This window comes from Lissotriton helveticus, chromosome 3_1 (assembly GCF_964261635.1).
Source record: "Lissotriton helveticus chromosome 3_1, aLisHel1.1, whole genome shotgun sequence".
Taxonomy (NCBI): Eukaryota; Metazoa; Chordata; class Amphibia; order Caudata; family Salamandridae; genus Lissotriton; species Lissotriton helveticus.
In genome coordinates, this window is record NC_136061.1 from 55,086,249 (window position 1) to 55,112,941 (window position 26,693).

At 46.9% G+C, this 26,693-nt stretch overlaps 1 protein-coding gene across 1 annotated transcript in view; it reads left to right on the forward strand.

The window, feature by feature from the left end:
- The first annotated feature begins 501 nt into the window (after window positions 1-501).
- Window positions 502-26,693, forward strand: part of FEV (FEV transcription factor, ETS family member) — a 44,775-nt gene continuing 18,583 nt past the window's right edge. Inside the window, exons 1-2 of the mRNA XM_078683512.1 lie at window positions 502-622; window positions 5,303-5,377. Coding sequence (XP_078539638.1) covers window positions 532-622; window positions 5,303-5,377 — 166 coding nt within the window. The 5' untranslated portion in view covers window positions 502-531. The remainder of the gene's footprint in view (window positions 623-5,302; window positions 5,378-26,693) is intronic.

Below are 26,693 nucleotides of genomic sequence, written 5' to 3' on the forward strand. Positions count from 1 at the left end.
GAGATTAGGGCCTCATTATCCGCGGCGCGCGCCGCCCCGGCCTAACTTGTTTTCCCAAAGTCGGTGGAGCGGGTTTAAAGGCCCCAGAATCAATATTGGGTCTGCCCAGGGCCCGCTCGGGGCGCCTGCTGTTTGCAAAGAGTTAAACGGGCGGAAAATCGGGCTGGAGGCGAGTTCAGCGGCCCTCTCCGTCCCTGCCTGGAAACTCCGATCCCAGGCGGGGACTTTTATTAAAAGTGCGATGGTGCCGAGATAAGGGGGTGCGGGGGGGAGGGGGCAGCGGGCTTTATGGTGCAGGCAGGAGGCGGCCACGCAATCAGATCAGAACTTTAATTAAAAAGGATGCGGCGGTGGAGGATATTGCTGGGAGGAGCCCCCACCCCCCCGTGACATCTCCACAGGTTGCTGGGAGACCGCCCCCCCCCCCCCCCCCTGTCACTCTGTCTCCCTGTCGCCCCTATCTTCCTTGATAAAGTGTATTATTTTGGCGGGCCGGCGAGGCAGGAGAGGGGGACGGCTGCTCGAGGAGAGATGAAGGCGGCGGGGCCCTTCCTGGGCCAGTTCCTCCCGGAGATGCGCGAGTCCAGAGGGTCCCACCTCCTGCTCAACATGTACCTGTCAGGTAGAGCCGGCTCCCTCCGTCCCTTTCCCCCTCACAGCCCAGGGAGCCCCTACAGGTGCGGTGCGAGTGGGGGTGTACCTGTCAGGTAGAGCCTTTCCCCTCACACCCTTTCCCCTCACAGGGGCTCCCCCTCAGGTGCGGTGTGGGAGGGGGTGTGCCTGTCAGATAGAGCCGGATCCGGCCCTTTGCCCCTCACAGGGGCTCCCCCTCAGGTGCGGTGTGGGAGGGGGTGTGCCTGTCAGATAGAGCCGGATCCGGCCCTTTGCCCCTCACAGGTGCTCCCCCTCAGGTGCGGTGTGGGAGGGGGTGTGCCTGTCAGGTAGAGCTGGCTCCGTCCCTTTCCCCCTCTCAGCCTAGGCAGCCTCGACAGGTGCGGTGCGGGTGGGGTGTACCTGTAAGGTAGAGCCGTTCCTTTTCCCCTCACAGGCCCCCCCCTCAGGTGCGGTGCGGGTGGGGGTGTGCCTGTCAGATAGAGCCGGATCCGGTCCTTTGCCCCTCACGGCCCAGGGAGCCCCGACAGGTGCGTTGCGGGAGGGGGTGTATCAGTCAGGTAGACCCGTCCATTTCGCCCCTGTCAGCCCAGACAGTGCGCGAGGGGGTGACCCGGCGCTCGCGCTGCGCTTGAGGCCACGTGCGCCTAGTGAAGGTGCTTTCTGGTGCGTGTGATGTGTGTGGGTTAAGGGGAGACTGTGCGTACGCCCCGCGACCCCAGCGCCGTTCCCACCTCATGAGTGTCTGTTCCCCTTTGTCGTCTCGTTTCTTTGCTTGATGCTTCTGCCCTCGAGAGCAAACTTTTCTTCCGTTTTTTTGTAGGATGGGGTTTTTCTCAGCCTTCCTTCTCATCCCCTCTAAATACACCTTCCTTCCTTCCTTCCTTCCTTCCTTCCTTCCCTTCCCTCCCTTCCCTTCCCTTCCCTTTCCTTTCCTTTCCTTTCCTTTCCTTTCCTTTCCTTTCCTTCCCTTCCCTCCCTTCTTTCCTTTCTTCCTAGATGTTTCATCAAACACACCCTCTTGCCACACTCTCCATTCTCTTTTCTATCCATCCCCTTTGTCTTTTACCATCTCCCTTCCACATCATTTCCCCTTTCGCTCTCTTTTCTTGTTTCTCTCTCCCTGGCCGCCTCCTCTCTTCCCATCTGACTTCCATCTCCTCTCGCCCAGTCCCCGCTCTTTCCATCTCCTCTGCCCCTCTCTGGCTCTTTCCTGCTCTTTTACCCTCATCTGCCTCTCTGCTCATCCCCTCTCCCTGCCCTCTTCTCTTAACCGCCGCCACTTCTCCTTATCATTTTTGCCTCTCACCTCTCTTCTCAACCCCCTCTCTTTTTTACCCTCTCTCTCTCCCATCTCCTTCCCCCTCTCCTGCCACTACTGAACTCTTGGACCACCTTAAATCACCCTACATTCCTTTCTTCTTTCCTTTCCCATCTCTCTCCATCTCCTTCCCTGTCTCTCTCTCTCTCTCTTCATCCCCGATCCCTTTCTTTCTCTCTCTATTCCCTCCCCGCGTTACCCGTCTCTGCGCTCTGCTGTCCTGATCCCCCTATGAACCTCTCTCCTCTCTGTTTCTCACTTCTCCCCGCCCTCTCTTCTTCCTCTTTCCCACTTCTCAGTCTTTCCTTTGCCTCACTCCCTCTTCTGTCACCTCTTAAATCTCTACTTCTTGTCCATCCTTCCTCCAACTCTATTTTTGTCACCTCTCTTTTCCCATCATCTTTCTCATCGCTAGGTTTCTTACCTTATTCACCCCAAAGTGTCGCTTCTCTTCTCTTCTCTTATCTCTTTTCTTCCCTCCTTCCATTCTCTCTCCTCCTCCCATTGTCTACCCTGTTTTCTTCTCTTTTCTGAATCCCTTCTTCTCTTCTTCCTTCCTCTCTCACCTCTTCTTCATTGTTTCTTTCTTTTCTCCTCTCTCTTCTATGCTTCTCTCTCCCTCTCTCCTTTTTTTCGTTCTTTGTGCCCTGTCTTCTCCTCTATCTCTCCTTCTTCTCGTCTTCCTTTCTCTATCATTCCGCATTTCCTTCTTCCTCTCACCTCTTCTTAATTATTTATTTATCCCCCTTTCTCTTCTATGCTTCTCAGTCCCCTTTTTCTCTTTTCTTGTTCCCTCTCTTCTCCCCTATTGTTCCTTCTTTCTTTCTTCCTTCTCCCTCATTTTCACATTCTCTTGTCTTCTCTTTCTCCTCTCCTCTCATCTTTGTTTCTTAGTCTTTCCGAATCTTCTCCACTCCTCCTCTTCTTTCCTTCTTTCTTCTCCTTCTCTTACCTCTTCTTCCCCTCTCCCGGCTCTGACGCCCCTGCTCTCCTGTCCCCTTTAAAAGCTCTCCCTCTCACCTCTTCTTCATTGTTTCTTTCTTTTCTCCCCTCTCTCTTCTATTCTCTCTCTTCTATGCTTCTTCCCCCCTTTTGCTCGTTTCTTGTTTCCTCTCTTCTCCTCAATCTCTCCTTCTTTCTTGCTTCATTCTCCCTCATTGTCTCACTCTCTTGTCTTTTCTTTCATCCTTCTTCTCTCCTCTCACCTTTGTTTCTTATTCTTTCTGGATCTTCTCCTCTCCTCCTCTCCTCCTCTTCTTTCCTTCTTTCTTCTCATCTCTCCTCCTCTTCTTTCCTTCTTTCTTCTTTCTTCTCCTCTCCTCCTCTTCTTTCCTTCTTTCTTCTCATCTCTCCTCCTCTTCTTTCCTTCTTTCTTCTTTCTTCTCCTCTCCTCCTCTTCTTTCCTTCTTTCTTCTCATCTCTCCTCCTCTTCTTTCCTTCTTTCTTCTTTCTTCTCCTCTCCTCCTCTTCTTTCCTTCTTTCTTCTCATCTCTCCTCCTCTTCTTTCCTTCTTTCTTCTTTCTTCTCCTCTCCTCCTCTTCTTTCCTTCTTTCTTCTCATCTCTCCTCCTCTTCTTTCCTTCTTTCTTCTTTCTTCTCCTCTCCTCCTCTTCTTTCCTTCTTTCTTCTCATCTCTCCTCCTCTTCTTTCCTTCTTTCTTCTCCTCTTCTCCTCTCCTCCTCTTCTTCTTTCCTTCTTTCTTCTTTCTTCTCATCTCTCCTCCTCTTCTTTCCTTCTTTCTTCTCATCTCTCCTCCTCTTCTTTCCTTCTTTCTTCTCATCTCTCCTCCTCTTCTTTCCTTCTTTCTTCTCATCTCTCCTCCTCTTCTTTCCTTCTTTCTTCTTTCTTCTCCTCTCCTCCTCTTCTTTCCTTCTTTCTTCTCATCTCTCCTCCTCTTCTTTCCTTCTTTCTTCTTTCTTCTTTCTTCTCCTCTCCTCCTCTTCTTTCCTTCTTTCTTCTCATCTCTCCTCCTCTTCTTTCCTTCTTTCTTCTCCTCTTCTCCTCTCCTCCTCTTCTTCTTTCCTTCTTTCTTCTCCTCTTCTCCTCTCCTCCTCTTCTTTCCTTCTTTCTTCTTTCTTCTCCTCTCCACCTCTTCTTTCTTCTTTCTTCTCCTCTCTCCACCTCTTCTTTCTTCTTTCTTCTCCTCTCCTCCTCTTCTTTCCTTCTTTCTTCTCCATCTCTCACCTCTTCTTCCCGTCTCCCTGCTCCCGGCTCTGACGCCCCTGCTCTCCTGTCCCCCTTTAAAGCTCTCCCCTCTCGGCTCTGTCGGAAGTCGGATTTCCTTTTTCCTGGACGCGTTTCCTGGCTTCAGAAGCCGAGGGCTGGAGGATAAAACAAGAGCGTAAAACAGCATTAAAATACTTCTCCCCGACTTCCAACCTTAAATCAGCTCAAATCAACGCAATCCCTCTTTAAGAAGGGAAAAAAAACATTGAAAATATAATAGAATGGCGAATGTCCCGAAACTTACCGCAAGACATAAGAAAGACAGCATTTCGTTTTTTTGTTTTCTCATTTTTTCCGTTTAACTTTAACACCATACCGTTTCTATCCCCTGCAATATTTCGAATATTTTAACATTATTATTATTTTCCTGTATGCTTATTTTTACTTAATCTCGATTCATATTGCGAACAAAATTATTACAAACGAAGTTGAAATGCTAATGCGGAAAAGTCGTTCATATTTCGTTTGCCGAAATAATAATTTCTTCCGACAATAACGACCTCGATAGCTTCGTGAAAGTTCCGCCACAGGAACGATTTAAAATATATTTAATTTGCAGACATCAAATAACTCACGATCAAAATCGACCTTGGAATTGTTGCATGTTTTATTCTGATGGTTTTACTACATATTTTCGTTTCTCTCTTTGGGTTTAGCCCGGTCAGGACAAAAAGGTGCAAAAAATAAACGGAGCCGGGACTGCCCGGGATAATGGTTTTATTAAAGAAAAAAATTGTGAACATGAAGAAAGGACCAGAGGGCAGCAGGGTAGAGGGGTTTGAGTGGTATATAATTCGTTAAAGTAAAACACAAGGTGAACATAGTACAACAATAACACAAACAATAAGAACAACAACAATAATAATTATATTATTAATAATCATAGCTAGAGTGTAGCTTAAACCAATAATCCTAAAAGCGATTTCACTAATAAACCAACCCCACAACGACAGCCCGAGCAGTAGTGCCCAGAACAATCCTAATCCTCACACTAACCAGCCTCGCCATAGTAGCCGGGGTTGTATAGCGCTTGCCGCCTCCTCCTGCGGGTTCTCGGCGCTGCGCAGCTGACGCGGGTCTGTGTCTACCTTCATGGAGTGAATTTGCGGGTTTGACCTCTGCTCTGTTTTGTGTTTCGTTGCAGACCCCGTCGGTGAGACTTTGCTGAAGGAAGGGAAGCCGCAGTCCTGGGGGGGCCTCAGCCCCGGGGTGCAGAAAGGTGAGGATCGCCACGTGGGGCCTGGAGGGGGAGGGGTGATCTAGTGGGCGGTGGAGTCTGTACTGGGGTAGAATACGGGCGCGGAGTGCGGTTTGCGGGGGCGGGAGTGATACTCGAAGGCGCGATTTAGGGCAGGTGAGGGGCAGAGCCGGTGGGGCAGTAAAGGTGTGCTCCGGAGGTGGGGGGGGCTACAGATGACGTGTGCAGGGGTAGAAGCAAGGAGGGTGGGTAGAGATGACTCTCAGCGCGGGGGCATTAGTGAGGGAGGGCAGCCTCTCTGGGTGTTACAGTACAGACAGTGGCGGGGGTCGGTAGGGTGGGCAGTGCTGGTATAGAGGAGTCTATGGGGTGGGGCAGGAGGGGGGGAGCACCGGATTCTGGGTGTTGCAGTCCGGGCAGTGGTGGGGTTCGGTGGGTGGGCAGTAGTTCTGTAGACGGCTCTGTGTGGGGGCTGCAGTGAGGCTGGTGGTGGGGGGCTCTCTAGAGTCTGGTGGTGAGCACCGTGGGGGTCTCAGGGTGTCTTGGATGGGGCCATGGAGGTTCAAAGGTAGGTGGAATGGGGGGTTTGTCTTGACTGCAGTGAGGGCTCAAACGGGTAGAAATAATAACACCAGTGGGGGCTCTATGTGGGGGGAGTGAACTGTAAGAATAGGCGGGGCAAGAGGGAAAGCTGGGGCTGTGTACGGTGGGGAAGTAAGGAAAACAGGCGTGCGTAGGGTAGAGACGTTTTAAGGCATGGGCAAAGTGGGCTCTGGCCCAGGGCCCCAGCCTCTGAAGGGGCTCCCTGATAGAGCTAGCTCTGTTTTATAGATAGACTTGTCTTGATGAACTTTAATCATTCTTAAACAGATTGTTTTAAATACCATTTTCTTTAATTTATTTTAGTGTGAGTGATGAATGGGAGTCTATTACTGACATTTTGCAGAGGAATGCTTGGTTTTCAAAAACATGCAACATATATAAAAAACTTGTTTTAGATCAAAACAGGACCTCACATTTAGGAAATGGGAGGAGGCTCAAAAAGATTATTTGCAGTAATATTAGTAAGCTGTTGCTGCATTATAATACCAAAAAACACTTCCCTATCCCACAGCTGGGGTGAGTGTAGGGTGGGGCAGTAAGGAAATCTGGGGTGTGTGCAGGGTGGAGCAGTAAGGAATCTGAGGTTTGTGCAGGGTGGGGAGTAAGGAAATCTGGGGTGTGTGTAGGGTGGAGCAGTAAGGAAATCTGGGGTTTGTGGAGGGTGGAGCAGTAAACAAATCTGGGTTTTGTGCAAGGTGGGGCAGTAAGGAAATTGGGGTTTGTGCAGGGTGGGGAGTAAGGAAAGCTGGGGTGAGTGTAGGGTGGGGCAGTAAGGAAATCTGGGGTTTGTGAAGGGTGGGGCAGTAAGGAAATCTGGGGTTTGTGAGGGGTGGGGAGTAAGGAAATCTGAGGTTTGTGCAGGGTGGGGAGTAAGGAAAGCTGGGGTTTGTGAGGGGTGGGGAGTAAGGAAATCTGGGGTTTGTGAAGGGTGGAGCAGTAAGGAAATCTGGGGCGTGTGCAGGGTGGAGCAGTAAGGAAATCTGGAGTGTGTGCAGGATGGGGCAGTAAGGAAATCTGGGGTTTGTACAGGGTGGGGAGTAAGGAAATCTGGGGTTTGTGAAGGGTAGGGAGTAAGGAAAGCTGGGGTTTGTGCAGGGTGGGGAGTAAGGAAAGCTGGGGTTTGTGCAGGGTGGGGAGTAAGGAAAGCTCGGGTTTGTGCAGGATGGAGCAGTAAGGAAATCTGGGGTTTGTGCAGGGTGGGGCAGTAAGGAAATCTGGGGTGTGTGCAGGGCAGAGCAGTTAGGAAATCTTGGGTTTGTGCAGGGTGGGGAGTAAGGACATCTGGGGTGTGTGCAGGGTGGAGCAGTAAGGAAATCTGGGACGTGTGCAGGGTAAAGCAGTCAGGAAATCTGGGGTTTGTGCAGGGTAGGGCAGTAAGGAAATCTGGGGCAGTAAGGAAATCTGGGGTTTGTGAAGGGTGGGGCAGTAAGGAAATCTGGGGTTTGTGAACGGTGGGGAGTAAGGAAATCTGAGGTTTGTGCAAGGTGGGGAGTAAGGAAATCTGGGGTGTGTGCAGGGTGGGAGTAAGGAAAGCTGGGGTGAGTGTAGGGTGGGACAGTAAGGAAATCTGGGCTTTGTGAAGGGTGCTGAGTAAGGAAAGCTGGGGTGAGTGTAGGGTGGGGCAGTAAGGAAATCTGGGGTTTGTGAAGGGTTGGGCAGTAAGGAAATCAGGGGTTTGTGAAGGGTGGGGCAGTAAGGAAAGCTGGGGTTTGTGCAGGGTGGTGAGTAAGGAAATCTGGGGTTTGTGAAGTGTGGGGTAGTAAGGAAATCTGGGGTTTGTGAAGGGTGGGGCAGTAAGGAAAGCTGGGGTTTGTGCAGGGTGGTGAATAAGGAAATCTGGGGTTTGTAGAAGGGTGGGGCAGTAAGGAAATCTGGGGTGTGTGAAGGGTGGGGCAGTAAGGAAAGCTGGGGTATGTGCAGGGTGGGGAGTAAGGAAATCTGGGGTTTATGAAGGGTGGGGCAGTAAGGAAATCTGGGGTTTGTGCAGGGTGGTGAGTAAGGAAATCTGGGGTTTGTGAAGGGTGGGACAGTAAGGAAATCTGGCGTTTGTGAAGGGTGGGGAGTAAGGAAATCTGGGGTTTGTGAAGGGTGGGGAGTAAGGAAAGCTGGGGTTTGTGCAGGGTGGGGAGTAAGAAAATCTGGGGTGTGTGCAGGGCGGAGCAGTAAGGAAATCTGGGGTTTGTGCAGGGTGGGGAGGTAAGGAAATCTGGGGTGTGTGCAGTGTGGAGCAGTAAGGAAATCTGGGGTGTGTGCAGGGCGGAGCAGTAAGGAAATCTGGGGTGTGTTGATGAAAAAGGGTTCAGGCAGATCAGGTCGTTTTACCCCTTTTCTATGTTTGCCCGGAGTTAGCCGCTTCTCACCCAACTCACGATTACCAAATAAAGAGGCAGGCGCTGGAGACTGGAAGGCAGGAAACAGGAGTTTATTTCCGACGGAACAGAACACGTCAAATCAGACAACAGGGTATCTTCTCGAGGTGCTCTAACAAGTTTCTCTACGGCTCCGTCTTTTATACACAGGTTTATGATGTACAAACATTCCTTATTGTAATAAAGACACTTTGAAGTACGGAAAGGCATGTTTGGAATCCCAGCTTCAGGCCTATTCCCATACCGGTCGCTCTGATGTTGTTTTCCCCTCCCAAATGTAACATGTGATTGTAATCTGCAGCCGGACGTCCCAACAGGACACAAGGGCAAGAGGGGGTGGTCAGATCTAAGGTTGGGCAGGCGATAAGATCATGTTTCGCTATGCGGGGCCGGAGGGGGTACATCCACGAGGCCTAGTTTTATGATATGGGACTTGGTCGAGAGGCCAGGTGTAGCGGGGGGGGGTGGGGTCATCAGAAGAGAGGAAGGGTGTTCCTGGGAGGAATGCAGGGGTGTCGGTCAGATCTAGGGGTGTGAAGGCCTTGATTAATCCCTGCTCCTCTGATGTGAGGCGAGGTCCTACTGTAGGGAGCAATAAACTGTATCTGTTGGACTAGGTGATGGCCTGGGATCAGGCCGGGCAATCGGGCAGGGAGGAAGAGGTTACCAAAAGGGCCTGTTCTATGGGTAGGACGAAAGAGCGAGGGGGCAGGGGTTCAGCACGGAGACAGGGTCGTGTTTAGTGGTGCGTTTATGGCCCGAACAGGAGAGACCGGGGGCTGTCGGGGCGCGGGGGGGAATACTTGCGAGGCTGGGGGGGGAGAGAGAGAGAGAGAGAGAGATGCAGGCTATTGGCAGTGGGCAGAGAGGTCATGACACACAAAATGGCTACTATCTATGTTCGTGATGGGGCCTAAAAGGGGACAAGATGGCGGGGCCACTGTGCCGTGACTTTCGCTTTACCTTCAACAGTGGCGAGGGTGAACACAAATGAACGCCGCTTATGTACATATACATTGTCATTTTCCACTGTCGCCGCTTTTTAACATAAGTTAGGTCATTTGCGTGTTTATCATAGCTGACGGGGTGTACATATAGTCGTGTGTTGTCAATGGAATAGCGTTTGTCAATACTGGTGGATTTGCGTATAACCGTGTGCAGTTGATGCGACATACGAGGTGAAATACATATAAATTTACATTTGTCGTATTCAAAAAGTGACCGATGAAACATTTTACAGGCAAAAAGTGGTTGAGGGAGGAATTTAGTCCAATACAAGCAATTAGTCAAGGGGGTGTAGAAAGTTTGAAACAAAAAGGGGGGTCTTCGTTACGGTGTCCCCTTTTTTTTTTTTTTTGCGCCATCACTGGTAGGCTCTGGTAGTTTGTTTTCTTCCGTTGGCGCTGTTGATTACCGGCGGTGGAGCTATAGGTCCAGCTCGGGTCCTTCTTTACATGTCGCAGGGTGTGATCTGTCCTTTGCCGTTAGGCCACAGTCCTGTTTCCTAACTAATCTCTTTTAAGGGTGCCTCATGCTGGGCACCTGCATTTCTTTCTCTGAGTCAAAATCCACGTGGAAAGGATAGAAGGGGGTTTTGTTGGATAATCGAGGGAGGAGAGGGCGGAGTGGGACCGGATCTTTGAGACGGACGAAGGGAGCAAAAGGGTGATGCGCAGGCAGGTCCATCAATCGGGCTCAAAGGGGCGGGGACTTCTGGCACGCGTGGGTCAACAAGTAGAGGGCTCCAAGGCAGCCCTCCATTCCTTCGTTTTCTGCGTTTGAGAGTGGTGCATCGTCCCGCGTCCCGTTGCTCTGCGGCTCCATCTTAGGTCGAGGTCACACGCGCCTCATGATCTGTGGCCAGGCTGTGCGTCACGTCCAGCCCCTCTCCTCCGGTGACTGTGTATCCTTGAATGGGTACAAAACAGGTTTTAGCGAACTGGCAAGAGAAGACATTTATATATTTCAATTCCGTCCCAGATCTAGGTAGTTGGGGGTACGTTTCATCGGTCACGGTCAGGAGTTATCACTGTGGAGCATGTATACAGGCATGTCTACTGAGTTTGTACTAAGTCTATTTGGCGTTCATTCATGACGTATGTAGCTTTCTGACCCTAGCCCTGGCAGTCTTCTATCAACATGAGAGAGGGGGATAGTGGCTAAACATTCTTTTCTCGGGGGGGGGCAACAGTTAATCGGGGTCATCAGTTATACTTCGTGTTATGGAGCTGGGGCCAATCGGGAGAAAACGGGGACGTTTTGGACATCCGTACTTGGGTGCAGAGGGGTGGGGCAATCTGGGCATTGTTTCTAACGAGCTGAGAACAGAAAGCCACTGACATATAGTCCTCCTGTAAGAAGGCCAGATTAGGGGACTTCAGTCGTCTAACCTGTCCTTTCCTTCATAGCCAATTCAAGTTCCATCATTTTACAGAAAGGAGAGGTAGTAATATGGCAAATTACAATTGTTTTAGTTTCTGTCAATTTGCCGAACACCTTTGTGTTCGAAAACCAATCAGGCTCGTGCCGGCGGGGCACAACGTTACCACACAAAGGAAGAGGGAACAGGGGGGACCCTCGGAGGGAGAGTCGTCCGCATTTTAAATGAACTATTCGGTACACGTACAAAATGAAGAGAGAGAAAAAGAGAGAGAGTGAGAGAGAAACGTGTACAATAATAGGCCATTTAATGCGCACACAACACAAAACAGTAGGGGTCATGTTATATAGAAACACAGACTGAGGGACAACGTAAATCCATATACTACGTACACATGAATTCAGGCGGGGGGTACATGTATTATATACAGAACTCAAGACAACATATAGAACAGTACTTGGCCAAAGATATTTCCTCCTGCATGCTGCGCATCCTTAGTATCCTATTTAATTTGTTTGGCCGTCTTTTGCTGTTGGCCTCTGTTGCAAATACTTACACTTTCGTCAATTGTTCGGGAACTAACCTGGTCGGGCTAGTACTTACGGTGGGGTCTTTGAATCGTTATTAGCGAATGGGTATCCAGGCTGAGGCAACGGAGGGTGTCAGTCGGGGGAACAATGGGCAGCTTCGAGTTTCATGTCTATGAGGGTGCAAGAAGGAGGTGGTAAATCTTAAACATTGACAATATTCTTAGTCTTCCAGGAGGAGGATACTTGGGTAAACCTCACCCTGGAATAGCCCTGAACCTTCCCCTATTTAGTTATCGTATGAACCTACTCGTAGGTGCACGTCATTCTTGGTTGCATTATTCGGGGGCCGGTTGGAGTCATATTTTTGTCATACTGCAATAACCCGTCAAGTTTCTGTTTCGGCCCCCCCCCCCTTCCAGTCGTTGGGTTCAGAGAGAGATAGTCGTTTCTAAGTAAGGGAGTGTTATATCTATGTTTGCTCGTCGTGTATAGGCACCATGTTCAGACCCCCCCTTTTTCCCCATTCCATCGGCCGTTTGCTCATCACTCAGGTCGTACAAAAACATCTCTCTTATAAAGTCAATGCGTGCAACGTATATCCAGTCGAGTTATCCACATCCGGTCATACACGCGTGCATTCATATCACCCAAATTCGTCGGCGTGTTGCTTAAGTCTTCTCCATTCTTTAATCGATGTTCCGATGTGACCTGCAGAAAGAAGGGGAAAAGGAAGGGGTGGGGGCAGCGTTTTAAAACACATCCGCGCGCATAAACCCAAAAGGCTTTTACTTACCACGTATTCGACCTATCTCCGCGGGGTGCAGTCCCTTCCATCTCGGCGTTTTAAGCCCAGAGGGACTGGTAGTGCGGGAGGCATAATCATTGATGGACTGCACATTGCATAGATCGCCCACGTGTGGTATTGCGGATCTTGTGTAGGGGGGGTCGAAACAAAAGGGCAGTCAGTGTAAAGTGGGGGTGAACTCGTGTTCTCCTTCGAGGAGGCGGGGTGGTCTACAGTGGTACCGGGTCTGGTTTAGGGGCATCTGAAACAATTTCCCTGAGATATGTGGCATACAAGGTAAAACAGAACACCGGGACCTTTATCGATGGCCTTATGTTGCACAAAAGTTAAAAAAACACACGCAACAAACTTGGACCATTCATATTTTCAATATTTCTGGGTACTTTGCTTTTTAACCTTTCAGTAATCGACTTGCTTTATTTCGCCTGTATTTTACGTAGATCGGAAACAATGGCTATGTATTCGAACTTACCAATCCAAGAGCTACGACTATATTTGTTTTTCACAAAATCTTTATTTTTAAAAAATGTTGACGTACAAATGCAGGCCTACAACCACGTGGGCCAGCCACGGAGCAGACTGGAACTGTACATGAGGGCATATTTATCTGAGGAAAACATAACTGAGTCGGTGGTCGTTTTATTTCATCAAGGTACGATAAGTGCAATAAAATCATATCGAAAATTCATTGTGGGCAAGTACCATCAGTGTAAAAAAAAATTCGAACTTTTAATAATACTGTAATCAATGATGCATCAGAACTTAACATCAATTCATTGTCTGAATGTTCAAGCAATACTCATCCCCTCCCGCCATGTGCTTCAAAAACTGCATACATATCTCATGATATCAAGTCTGAGCATCCGGAACACAACGGGGAATTGCGAGTTTCGTTTGTACCGGCGCCATTTTGGGTGGGGTCAGGCGGGTCCAAGTATAGTCAAAATGTCTCCACCAACTCGGGGTTGGACCAGAATCTTTTTCGGCAGTCCAGAAGTTCCGCTAAGGGGCAACAGAAGGGACCGGTGACATGAACCATTAATCATAGAAAAGGGAGGGGGCAACAATCTTTCCTACCGGGTCATACTGGTGTTCCACCGGAACTGATCAAATCAGTAGTCTGCAGGATTTTTGGTCATTCAAACTGAGGCTGGCGTCAGCATGAGAGCGCCAATGTCTCGTGGCTACGTCTTGGTCGTTCTGCGGGCAATCATGGCAGTCATTTCCCATCGGGGGGCGGTCGGGGGCCCGCGGAGGTCGAGGGCCCTCCGCAGTTCTCGTAGAATCTTCAAAGCTGAGGAGAACGCATCTGGACAGGGGCCCATTTTCTGGTTGACAGGCGACCAGGCCAACTTTTCACGCCAAGCCCATTCCTGCAAAGTCGACCGCCATTTTTAGGAGTTCTGCAGCTACCGGTAGTCACTGGGTCAAATGAGCAGACGGACTCCAGCCTTCTGTGCGAGGTGTCGTAGCACCGCCACAGTGGACGAGACCCTGCTGGGTGAGTGGAGCGTCGCTATACCGCAAGAGTGGACGAACCCTTTGCCGGGTGCGTGGAGCGTCGCTGCACCGCAAGAGTGGACGAACCCTTTGCCGGGTGCGTGGAGCGTCGCTGCACCGCAAGAGTGGACGAACCCTTTGCCGGGTGCGTGGAGCGTTGGGGGTGCAGCTGAGGGGCCTCCACCTGGGGAGGCGGGAGAGGCTCATCCGCGCCGCCTCTCCCTCCCAGTGCACCCCACGGCGTCTCGCTGACATTTGTTATGGCCGGACCAGGCGATGAAGAAGAGGGGGGGGGGTCGGAGGCATATGCAAGACATCCCCCACCGTGGCCTGCAAGGCGTTGAAAGAAGAAGAGAATGGGAAGACAAGTACTTCTCGGGTCTGGCCCATGCCTTCTCCGGCCGATGGCGGCCGGCCGCTCTTTGCCACGGCCCCAGGAACGGGTCCCTTGGTTCATCCTGGGGACAGGCCTTGGCGCGTGGTGTCGCCTCCGGACTATTCGGGTAATGGTCCTCCACCCCAGGCCGCCGCCGACGGCTTTTGTAGACTTTCTGACGCCCAAAAACTTACTAGAAAGTAGCCCAAAGTAGCCCAACATTGCTACTTTGGGGAAGGAGGGACAGGAACGGCGTCAAGCAGACGGCGAAATGCATTGTGGGTTTGTTGTTGCAGCCGTTTGCCATGTGAATAGTTGTTTAATATTTTTGTTCAAATAAAAATGTTTTAACCTGTTACTTTGCTATAGTGTTGTATATTTTTAATATTTGCCTAGGGTTTGTCGTTAATTGGGCGGGGTGGTCGGTGGAGCCGAGCTGTCTCGCAGTCATCATGGCGTTGAGTTCGGCTTTCCTCACTAGTTTCATATTTCCTGAGGGGTTGTTCCTAATGCTTCCATTTCAGTGAGGTTGAAAAGAGATCTCATCAGTGGCCTACTGATTTTACTCGATTCCTTTTTTTTTTCCTAACGATTTTTATGTTCTTTTATTTGCTAGCACGATACAGCGGCTAATCCGCATTTTCTTTATATATGTCCTTTTTATTAGGGGTGTCCTCCGGTGGAGCCAGATGGTCTACCTCTAATAAATGGTCCGGGCTGAACCAACTACTGAGCAATGGGGAGGAGATAGGCATGATGGGTTACAACGGGGACAAAAGTCAGCACTACCTATCCTTCACTACTTTGCGGAGACTAGGTAGAATATTTCTATTCTACAGTATTCGCAAATAGGGAATACCCAAAGAGAGAACCAATTCCAAACAGTCAAGTTCGGACAAACAATCAATCAATCAAATGAGGAATAAAATAGGCGCGACGGGTTACAACGGGGGCAAAAGCCTGCGCTACCTACCCTTCACTATCTGCAAAGAGAGAGATCTTCCTGTTCCTCTCTGTTTGTAGGCAGAGAAGATCCTTTCCGAGAACCAATTCCGAACGATCAATGTTCGGTCAAACAATCAATCAGTGGGGGATAAAAATAGGCACGACGGATTACAACGGGGGCAAAGGCCTGCGTTACCTATCCTTCACTATCTGCAAAGACTAAACAGAGTATGGCGACTCTGTGCTTGTTTGCAAATAGAGAATGATCCAAAGAGAACCAATTGCAAAACAATAAATGCTTTGATAACAATCAATCAAATGGAGCGGGAAGCAGGCGCAACGGGTTACAACGGGGGCAAAAGCCTGCGCTACCCATCCTTCACTATCTGCAAAGCGAGAATACTCCTGTCCTTCCCCGTTTGTAGACAGAGAATCTCTCAGGACAAAACAATCAAATGCGTAATACTAGTATTTTCCAAGGACAATCAAACAATCAATTCGCAATTTGTCGTGTTTATACGACCTTACCCAGACCGTATGGACAGTTTCTCGTCTTCCGTTTCCAGCGCCCGATCGTCCTCTATTCTCCGTAATTGCTGTGGCACTCCTGATGGTTCCCAGTCAGGACCGTAGATCACTCGAGAGAGGTCTGTTCGGAACCAGTGAAGTTCGGATGATCGGCTGCCAGACAAGGGTCTATCGGGCAGGAGCTCTTCCCGATCGTTGCAGTTGTTCACTCTGTCGTTGGGACCTCTCTCACTGGATCCACGTGTCGCTGATGGGCCCCACGTTTGGGACGCCAATTGATGAAAAAGGGTTCAGGCAGATCAGGTCGTTTTACCCCTTTTCTAGGTTTGCCCGGCGTTAGCCGCTTCTCACCCAACTCACGATTACCAAATAAAGAGGCAGGCGCTGGAGACTGGAAGGCAGGAAACAGGAGTTTATTTCCGACGGAACAGAACACGTCAAATCAGACAACAGGGTATCTTCTCGAGGTGCTCTAACAAGTTTCTCTACGGCTCCGTCTTTTATACACAGGTTTATGATGTACAAACATTCCTTATTGTAATAAAGACACTTTGAAGTAAGGAAAGGCATGTTTGGAATCCCAGCTTCAGGCCTATTCCCATACCGGTCGCTCTGATGTTGTTTTCCCCTCCCAAATGTAACATGTGATTGTAATCTGCAGCCGGACGTCCCAACAGGACACGAGGGCAAGAGGGGGTGGTCAGATCTAAGGTTGTGCAGGCGATAAGATCACGTTTCGCTATGCGGGGCCGGAGGGGGTACATCCACGAGGCCTAGTTTTATGATATGGGACTTGGTCGAGAGGCCAGGTGTAGCGGGGGGGGTGGGGTCATCAGAAGAGAGGAAGGGTGTTCCTGGGAGGAATGCAGGGGTGTCGGTCAGATCTAGGGGTGTGAAGGCCTTGATTAATCCCCGCTCCTCTGATGTGAGGCGAGGTCCTACTGTAGGGAGCAATAAACTGCATCTGTTGGACTAGGTGATGGCCTGGGATCAGGCCGGGCAATCGGGCAGGGAGGAAGAGGTTACCAAAAGGGCCTGTTCTATGGGTAGGACGAAAGAGCGAGGGGGCAGGGGTCCAGCGCGGTGACAAGGTCGTGTTTAGCGGTGTGTTTATGGCCCGAACAGGAGAGACCGGGGGCTGTCGGGGCGCGGGGGGGAATACTTGCGAGGCTGGGGGGGGGGGGAGAGAGAGAGAGAGAGAGAGAGATGCAGGCTATTGGCAGTGGGCAGAGAGGTCATGACACACAAAATGGCTACTATCTATGTTCGTGATGGGGCCTAAAAGGGGACAAGATGACGGGGCCACTGTGCCGTGACTTTCGCTTTACCTTCAACAGTGGCGAGGGTGAACACAAATGAACGCCGCTTATGTACATATACATTGTCATTTTCCACAGTGTGCAGGGCCGAGCAGTAAGGAAATCTGGGGTTTGTGCAGGGTGGGGAGTAAGCAAAGCTGAGGTGAGTGTCAGGTGGGGCAGTAAGGAAATCTGGGGTTTGTGAAGGGTGGGGCAGTAAGGAAATCTGGGGTGTGTGCAAGGCGGGGCAGTAAGGAAAGCTGGTGTGTGTGTAGGGTGAGGCATTATGATTAGCTTTGGGGCAGAGAGTAGTATGGTTCGTGCCCAGGGCTCCGCAGGCCAGGGCATGAAGTGGGTTGGGGTGCCTACAAGAAAGGGGCAGTATGGGCAGCGGTGGGAGCTCTTCCTGCTGGGCAGATGTGTCAGTGATATATAGGTGAGTAACTGTATATGTGCAAGGCTGTATAGGTGAGTGTTGGGAGTATACTAGTGACCATGTGTAATTGAGTGATTGCGAGAGTGGCTTATGGGTGAGTGAGTGTGTGCTTGTGTTGTTGGCTATATAGGTGAGTGAATATAAGTTAGCCTCGGTATGAATAAGTGAGCGGGTATGTGTATAACTGTATAGGTGAGTAAGTGCAGTGGCTCTGTAATTGAGTCTAAGGGCGAGTGTCTAGGTGTGTGAGTAGCTCTATAGGTGACTGCCAGTGTGTGGGTGGCTGTATAGGTGTATGAGTGGATATATTAATGGCTGTATTGGTTAGTGAGTTGGTTATGAATGGCTGTATAGGTGAGTGTGTGCTTATGTCAGTGACTGTATAGGTGAGAATGTGTTAGTATCTGTATGAATAAGTGAGTGGGTATGTGTATAACTGTATAGGTGAGTAAGTGGCAATGTGATTTGACATTATGGGTGATTATTAGTAGGTGTGTGAGTAGCTCTGTGGGTGACTGACAGTGTGTGAATGACTATGGGTTTATGAGTGGATACATCAGTGACTAAGCGGATGTGTGTGTAGTCCTATCAATCAGTGAATGGGTGTGTAAGTACAGGTATGGGTGTGTCAATTGTTTTAAGAATGCTAGTGTGGAAGTTGGAGTGGGAAAATGAAAGGTTATATTGGGGTGTGAGTGGGTGTGTCAGAGATTCTGTTGATGATGTCATCAGTGATATCATTTGAGATGTTATCTCTGATGTAATCAGTCATGTCACCTACCATGTCATGAGTGATGTAATATATGAGGTTATAAACGGTGCATTGCGGGGGCGCGAGTTATAGTTAGCTCTGCTAACTATAACTGCTGAATTTCTCTGGTTTTGTAGGAGTGAAATATCAGCCTAACTATAACATCTCTGCAACCTTTGTTTTTTCAGTGAATTTCTAAGGTTTTTAAAATTATTTTTACCTTACTATAACATCCCTGTAATCTTTGTTTTTCTTTCACTGAATTTGTAAGCTTTTTTAAATGCTAATTCCTAACTAAAACCTCTCTGTAACCTTTGTTTTTTTCAGTGAATTTCTAAGGTTTTTTTAAATTCTATTTCCTAATTGTAATATCCATTTTTTTAAAGTGAACCTCTAAGATTTTCGTATTTTGTTTGTATAATTGGATATTGTGTATTATATTTATATTATATACCACTTATGTTTTGATTTGGTATGTGTTTATCAGTTTATCTAAGTACATTAATAACTGGCTTAATTTTTAACAATTTAGTGAGTCAGCAAAACATTGTTGCATTTACTGTGGAGAATATATGATCAGTAAATGTATTTCACACACTGAAAAATACACTTTAAGACATTTTTTAATGAAGTTTAAGTTTAAATATTTGGTAAGATATTGTTGTAACTTTTCTTTCTGAAATCAATTTAGCAGAAATCCACATTTACAAGAAACATTTATGTTCATCTCTACCAATGTCATTGCGGTGACATCGGTAGTCACGGAGAGCCTGCGGTTTGTACAAAGTATAAAAGATATATATATAGAGATATTCTACAATATATTTAACAATAGAGCTTTATTAGTGTACTTTTCAAACTCATATTGTTGTAGTGATTTTCCAGAAAAATAGACTTCAAACACTATTTTCCGCTTTCGCGAAGACAGCGGAAGTTGTGATGATGCCGGTAATCGCGATCCACCCTGGATAGGTCGCGAAAACAGAAAACAAAAGCAGACATTCAATGACCACAACACATCCAAAAATAATATGTAAAAAAATCTATTCTGAAAATTGCCCTACACATATTCCTATATAAATACTTCTTTCAAAGCATGTTTGAACTCATATTTTTGTACTAAGCTTCTTTAAAAACCATTTTTCAGACATATTTTCCATTTTTGCTGTTATTTGAGATGTCGTGATTACGTCGTTAACCGCAACGATTGCACCTTTCCATAACGTGAAAGCATATATGCGCACATAATACAGTATTTTACACACTAGGGGTTTATCACTGTGCACTTCAAACTCATGTTTTTCTAGTGTATTTCTAGAACAACCATCTCTGAAACCTATTTTCTGTTTTTGCCATGAGTCAGGAGACCGTGATGACATCGATAATCGCGATCCCTGGGGACACATTGCAAAGACAGAAAACAAAAGCAGACGTACAATAGCCACCAACACCTCCAAACATTATAGGTATATAATTAATTCTAGCTATCACAGCATATAACTCAATATATAAATAACTCTATAAAAACATTTATTCAAATCTCAATATCTCTATAACAATGTAAATTAATAATTCACTGATATATTTTTTATATTTTCACCAATATTCGCGATGACGTTGATGTCGTGATGTCCCCACAATGGTACACGGGAGAGCCACGTCATTGTCGCAAATACCGCGATTATAAAAATGTTGGACCCCTAACTTGTGTCACTAACGTCTCCTTTTCTCAAGCATGGGGACAGAGTACCTCTACTCTGACCCCACAAATGAGCTTTTTCAGACATATTCCGCCCCGGGAACCGTTATCAATAGATAGAATGGCAGCCACAACTTTCTGTTCAGGTTGCATCCAGCCAATCAGAGTATTCTTGTTGGCGCGTGCATTCACGATTTATCATGAAACCTTTGTAAATTATCTTACATTTCTAAATGACTACTGTACGGATTTACTCCAAATAGGTAAATGCACTTCCTTGAACTGACATCTACCTTCCTGTCAAATTTGGTGTATGTCCATTCAGCAGTTTGGGCGATAGAAGTGGCTAAAGGTTCCTAAGGGAATCAAAATTACAAATGTAACCTTATTTAATTCCTAAAATTCTTGATCCCCACTGCACGAATCACCCCCAAATGTTCCATAACAATAGAACCAACCTTGACACTTTTTAGGTAAAATTTCATGTAGATTGGTCAAACGATGCCAAAGTTATAGCCAAGTCAAAAATGCTTTTCCTATGGAAACTCTACCCTAACTATAACTACCTACTGGCAACCGCCAGTAGGTAATATATATAAAGGTAGTTATAGTTAGGACCTAATTTCCATAGAAAGAGTATTTTCTTTTTGCCAATAACTTGCACAATGCTTGATGATTCCTTATGCAATTTCCAAAACTAATTAGACGCTCACTTTAGCTGCTGTCTTGAAAGTTTCATGCCGATCTGTCAAGTGGGGGCTGAGAAAAAGGGGGGATCCCAAAACGTTAATTTCTATAGTGATTTTAGACATGACTACAGCCCGAACTGCTGAACGGAATTACACCAAATTTGGCAGAAAGGTAGCTGTTGGTCCAGAGAACAACCTTTTTGTAAATTGGCATACATCTGTTCAGTAATTTTGGAAATATTAAGGGAAATACAAACTTGTATATATAGGGATGCGGATCCTCTGAGAATCCGACAGTCTCAGTGCCGAAATGTGATTGGCTGCCAACAATTCAACCAGAAAGTGCTGCCAGCCATCTTGTGACTCGTCTGAAGCTCCCACCAAGCAAAAGCAAACATGACTCCACTTTCGGCAAGCCGGAGCTGTAAAACAAAACTAGCTTGCAGAAAGAGGAATTTGTATCTGTTTCCTAATTCGCAAAAATGAGTGCTTGGATACAGATCAAAACATTGCTCCTGTAAGCAGGGATATTTCAGGAATGCTGGCACCCGCAGGAGTCAGAAGATGACTGTGACCACAAGGGCCTTGAGGGTTCCCCCGCTGCCCTGGAGGAAGAAGTGAAACATTTAAAAGAAAGGCCTGAAATGAGCAGAAGGAGGCAACATAAGGCCAGCAATGAACAGAAAGAGGCAAAATAGAGATCAGAAACAAGCAGAAAGAGGTAAAATAAAGGTTATCAATGAGCAGAAAGAGGCAGGATAAATGTGGGAAACAAGCATAAAGAGGCAAAACAAAGGTCAGAAGTGAGTAGAAAATGAGAAGAGAATGAGCAGAACCCACTCAGGCACCCATACACTCACAGAACAACTAAGATACTCTCACCCCCATTCACAGACTCAGTAATAAACCCATGCACCCACTTACAGAATCACTCATACTCTCTCTCACCCACTCACTGATCTACTCAAAGACTCACACCTCAACTTACAGACCTATCCAGAGGCTCACACACCCACCCACACCCACTAAGACACTCATGCAGTCTCTCACAGATTGACACACTCATTGAGGCACTCACACACCCTCTCATTACACTCTCACACTCACTCACAGACCTACTCAGACACTCACAGACCCACTCAGAGACTCACACACCCACTCATAGACCCCCTCAGACACTCACAAACCCATCACACACCCAGTGAGACACTAACTCACCCACTCACAGACCCAGTTATACACTCATGCTCTCACTCACAGACTGACTCATACAAACGGAGGCATTCGCAACCCACTCAGACACTCACACCCACTCACAGACCCACTCAGACACTCACACCCACTCACAGACCCACTCAGACACTCACACCCACTCACAGACCCACTCAGACACTCACACCCACTCACAGACCCACTCAGACACTCACACACCCAGCGAGACAATTATGCAGGCAATCCCAGGCCCATTCAGACATTCACACACCCACTTACACACATTGAGACACACACATACTCACTCACACATCTACTGAGAAACTCATGCACTCAGTCTAAAATGTTACACGTTACAGTTAGGAAATAAAATTAAAAAACCTTAGAAATTCACTTAAAACCCTTTGGTTACAGGAATGGTATTGTTAGGAAACAGAATTTTAAAAACCTTAGAAATTCACTTAAAAAAAACACAGGTTACAGGGACATTATAGTCAGGAAACAGAATTTAAAATACCTTAGAAATTCATTCGATAAAACCAAAGGTTACAAGGACGTTAAAGTTAAAAAATAGAATCTTTTTAAACTTTAGAAATTCACTGAAAAATACAAAGGTTGCAAGGACATTATAGTTAGGAAATAGATTTTAACAAAATCTTAGAAAGTCACTGAAAAAGAACAAAGGTTACAGGGACGTTATAGTTAGGCTCAGATTCATAAAAATTCAGCAGTTATAGCTACCTGCACTAACTATAACGTATGCCCAGGCAATGCACTGCTTATGACTTCATATATTACATTACTCATTACATAGTCAGTGACATCACTGATGACATTATTGATAACATTTCAAATGACATCACTGATGACATAATCCAAACTTCACATTACCGCATATTGGTCTATAAATTAATTTTGTTTTAGAGACCTGACAGTAAGTACAAAATAGTTAAGGAGAAGATCAGCCATCATTGCTACCATCACAGATGCAACTCCCTTAGCTGTAGAAAGCATGCATTCTATGTAACGATGACCCTATACCATACCCTTTACAGCTACCACAGTTCACATTAACCATCAACCACAGATATATGGGAAGCCCTCATTCAGTACGGTGTTGAATCTGTATACAACTGTTCAGAGAAAGCCAAAATACTGAATGCCAATTCGAAAACAAATACCCTACTATGGACGGATTTTATCTGTATCAAACAGCTGACACACAGCAAAGTTACATTAAGAAATGCAGTCAATATCAGTAGAGAACTCAGTACTGTAAACAGTTTTTACTCTATGGAGAGAGTACACTCTTAGCACACTGTTTGCAAACAATGAAGTTCTCATGAGAAGTGCACCACAGAGTATTGAAAAGAATCTACTCAGAAGAGTGTAAATTCTATGCAACAGTTGTCAAAAAAGACACCAAACACTAAGAATAATCAAGACCTAAAGGTACTAAAGATCATACTACCTGCATACATACTGTGAAGAAAACTTTACAGATAGCCCATCTTCTACATCAAAACAAGCACACGTACAGAGGTTAGTACCTGTGCACTCACTCTTCTATGTTTCGTATAAATTATCATGAAAACACGATTCACTTTAATAACTCAAGACTGCTTTGAAAAGTTAGCATCTAATACATAGAATCTTTCTCCTGTTGGAAACTTTTGCTGCAGAACCAATAAGTTGTGAGGAGCAGAGCTATGGTGCACAAGTTTGTCCAGTGCTTTGTGTTTGGTTGAACGCCTAGTGATCCCCAACAGGAAATGTTGTCTGAGTGCCTGTACTGCTGTTTCTGTGGCCTCAGTCAGAGTGTCTGCCACTTCTTCCCAGTATGCAACTATTCTCGGGCATGACCATACCATGTGTACGAATGTAGCCGTGGGGGTGTCACACCGAGAACATGTATCCGAGGAGCCTGAATACATCCCAGCTATTCTGTGAGGTCTAAGATAGATGTGGTGTAAATAATTGAATTGGGTATAGTTGAGTTATTTGACATGGTCTTAAGGTTCGTCAGGCATTGTGTCCATTATTTGTCAGTCAGTGTTAGTAATAGTTCCTCGTCCTAGTATGTCTGTAAAGTCGTCAACTTAGGTGTCCTGTCTTGGCGTAAAGAGGTGTAGATCAATGTGATTGCCCACCAAGCTGTGCCGTGTGTGAGAAGCGTTTGGAGGAGGTTAGATCCTTTTGTTTCTGCATGTGTTTTTTCCATATCACTCATTGCCGTGTTTTAAATGTAGCATACAGTAGGAAGGAGCCTGGGGTAGCTCATACTCATCTACTAATGTGTCAAATGTAATAAGTATAGAGTCAATGAACATGTCCCCCCAAGTTGCAAGCCCTGCGTTTGTCCATTCTATCATTTGTGGTCTATGACCGTGCCCAGTGTAACCCGGGGCCAACCAGAGTGGTAAAGCCATTGCATATGGGAGTGGAGGATACATCTTATGTACATATTGGTGCCAGCAAAGCTTGGCCATAGTCATCAGCAGGTTACCTGGCCTTTTCCCTGTCATGGTCTCAGTACTGAGGAGCAATTCTAGAACCATATTTGAGTGAGCTGCGTTTGCCCAGTGCCCCAATTCTGATATGTTTTACCTGGGATCCATCGCATTGGCCACTGTAATTGGGAAGCTGCATAACAATTTTAATAGTTTGGGGCTCCCAGGCCAACCTCAGATAGTAGTGCGTACAGTTTAGTTCCTGCCCTTGCCCCATATTAGTGCTGTCAGTAGTGACCTCAAGTCTTGAAAGAATTTCCGAGGTAGTTATACCAGGAGGGCTGAGAAGAAATATGGCAGTCTCAGCATCAAAAGCATTTTGGATATGGCGATGCGACCCATAGGGGATAACACTAGTCCTGTCCAACACTGTAGGGAGGATTTTGCATTGGTCAGTACTTTGCCCAAATTTCCGTCCATTAGGTCTGCGTAGAGTGGTATACTTGAAAGTCTAAGTATTTGAACGTATCGCAGTTCTAAGGCAATGGAGTGAATGGGAGTGCCCTTCGCTGTTAGGATTCAAGTAAGTCAGTGGGAAAAAGAGTGACATTTCCCTGTCAACCTTTAGGCCTGAGACTGTACCAAATTGTTCCAATAATCTCATCAGCTCTGGTAGGTTCATTGCATTTTCCCATAAATATATTTGTGCATCGTCAGCGTATAGTTACACTATGTGCCACCCATTGTGCACCTTTAGTACCCGGTCGTGTGCGTACCTACGGAGTGCACATGCCAGGGGTTCCATTGTAAGAGCGAATATATTCGGCGATAAAGGACAACCCCGGCGAGTGCCCCGCTCTGTATTTAATGGGACAGAATCTACTGTGACCGTATGAACTCTTGCAATTGGGGAGTTGTATGACAAGAACACCCATTACAGGAAGTGTCGCCCTATTTCACATCATGATAGCACTTCTTGCAGGTATCGCCACCCCAGGGTATCAAATGCTTTCTCTATATCTAGTGATGCCACCGAGCCTCGCACCTCATTTATTTTCACCCAATTCATTAGCATAAACAACCTATGTACCTGTACACTGTCCAACACTGACCCTACTATTGCACTCACTGGAGTGGGAATAGTAATTTTTACCCCTACACTATCCAACACTTACCCTACTGTTGCCCTAAAAATATTATATGTTGTAATGGAATGCATTGTAATGGTATGCATTGTAGTGGAATGCGTTGTAATGGTAGTTCTTAAAATTGTGTTGTAATGGCATGCGTTGTAAAATCATGCAATGTAATGGTAGTTGTGATGTACAAACCACATTGTAAAATCATGTGTTGTAATTGTTTTCGTTGTAACGTCATATATTCATCTGTGGGAGTACAATGTCCTCTAGGAACTATTGCAGGTCTATGGTATCTATGTGCTGCAGGGCACTGTACAAGGCCGCGTAATAGGAGAGAAAGGATGCGTTTATTTCATTCTGCGTGTTGACTACATATCCCGTTCCATCTCTGATAGCCTGAATTGCTTTTCTTGTCGCATCAGAGCGCAGTAACTATGTCAATACTTTGCCTTCTTTGTCACCTTCTGCATGTCGCTTGGCCATGAATTCCCTTTAGACAATTGTTCCCAAGCAGCCTAGTCCCTCTTTATGGGCTAATCTTGCCTCCGTTAACCGCCTCACCCGTAAGTTCAAGTCAGGAGTCCTTTGTTCTAGGTGGCGTATTTCTGCATCTGATTGATTTATTTCCTTCTGAAGGACCATTTGGGTCCCATAAACCGATTCAACCATGTTTTTCCTTAGTACTACCTTGAATGTATCCCATTCAATACCTGGTTCTGAGGCGGAGCCCTCGTTTTCCTGAAAGTAGGAAGATATAGTCTCGGATATAGTTGAGTGCAATGTTGTATCTATGAGTGCGGCTACAGGTAGTCGCCACACCGGTATTGCAAGCCTTATTCTGTCCCAAGTCATCCACAGCTGTATAGGGCTATGGTCTGATGATGTGCATCCGAGATACTCCACCTGAGAGACCTTTGGAAGGGCTTTGTGTGAACTGTATATTAAGTCTCATCTGGTATGTAGGTCATGTAGACTCCAATAGTGTGAGTATTGCCTGCCCTCTGGATGCAGACCCCTACAATTGCTTTGTATCCGCAAGATCCAAGCTTGTAGACTATGAGCTAATGCAATGAATCGTGACTCAGGGTTCGGGGGACAGGAACGGTCCATGTCCAAGTTCTGTTTGTAGTTGAAGTCTCCTCCCCGGAAAGCAGGGGCCAACGTATCCTGCAGTAACATAGGGGATAATGAATGTAAGAAGGATGCCTGATGTGTATGAGGGGCATAGCTCGATGTTTGTGTTATTGGCTGTCGTCCCTCTAAAACCACATGTCTATCCTGTGGATCAATACGAGTACGTGTGACCTCCAACAGTGTCCCCTATGCCACCCAAATCAGTGTCCCCCTTGCATAACTAGACTAAGTGTTGCCTGTCAATTTACCCCTTTTGTGTTTATGTATTCCCTCAAGTGTTTATGTAGTGAGATGCATCTCTTGCAGCAGAACTATGTTGACTTTCCGCCTTCTGAGATATAGATAAACTCGATAGCCTACGGTGTAACCTGCCGGGCAATGGATATTCCATGTTAATATTGTTATTGCTGAGGTAGAACCATGTAGCTGTGGATGCATTCCATAGTGGCTAAACTGCATTTTTCCCATGTGTGGCAATTCAACATCCACCCAT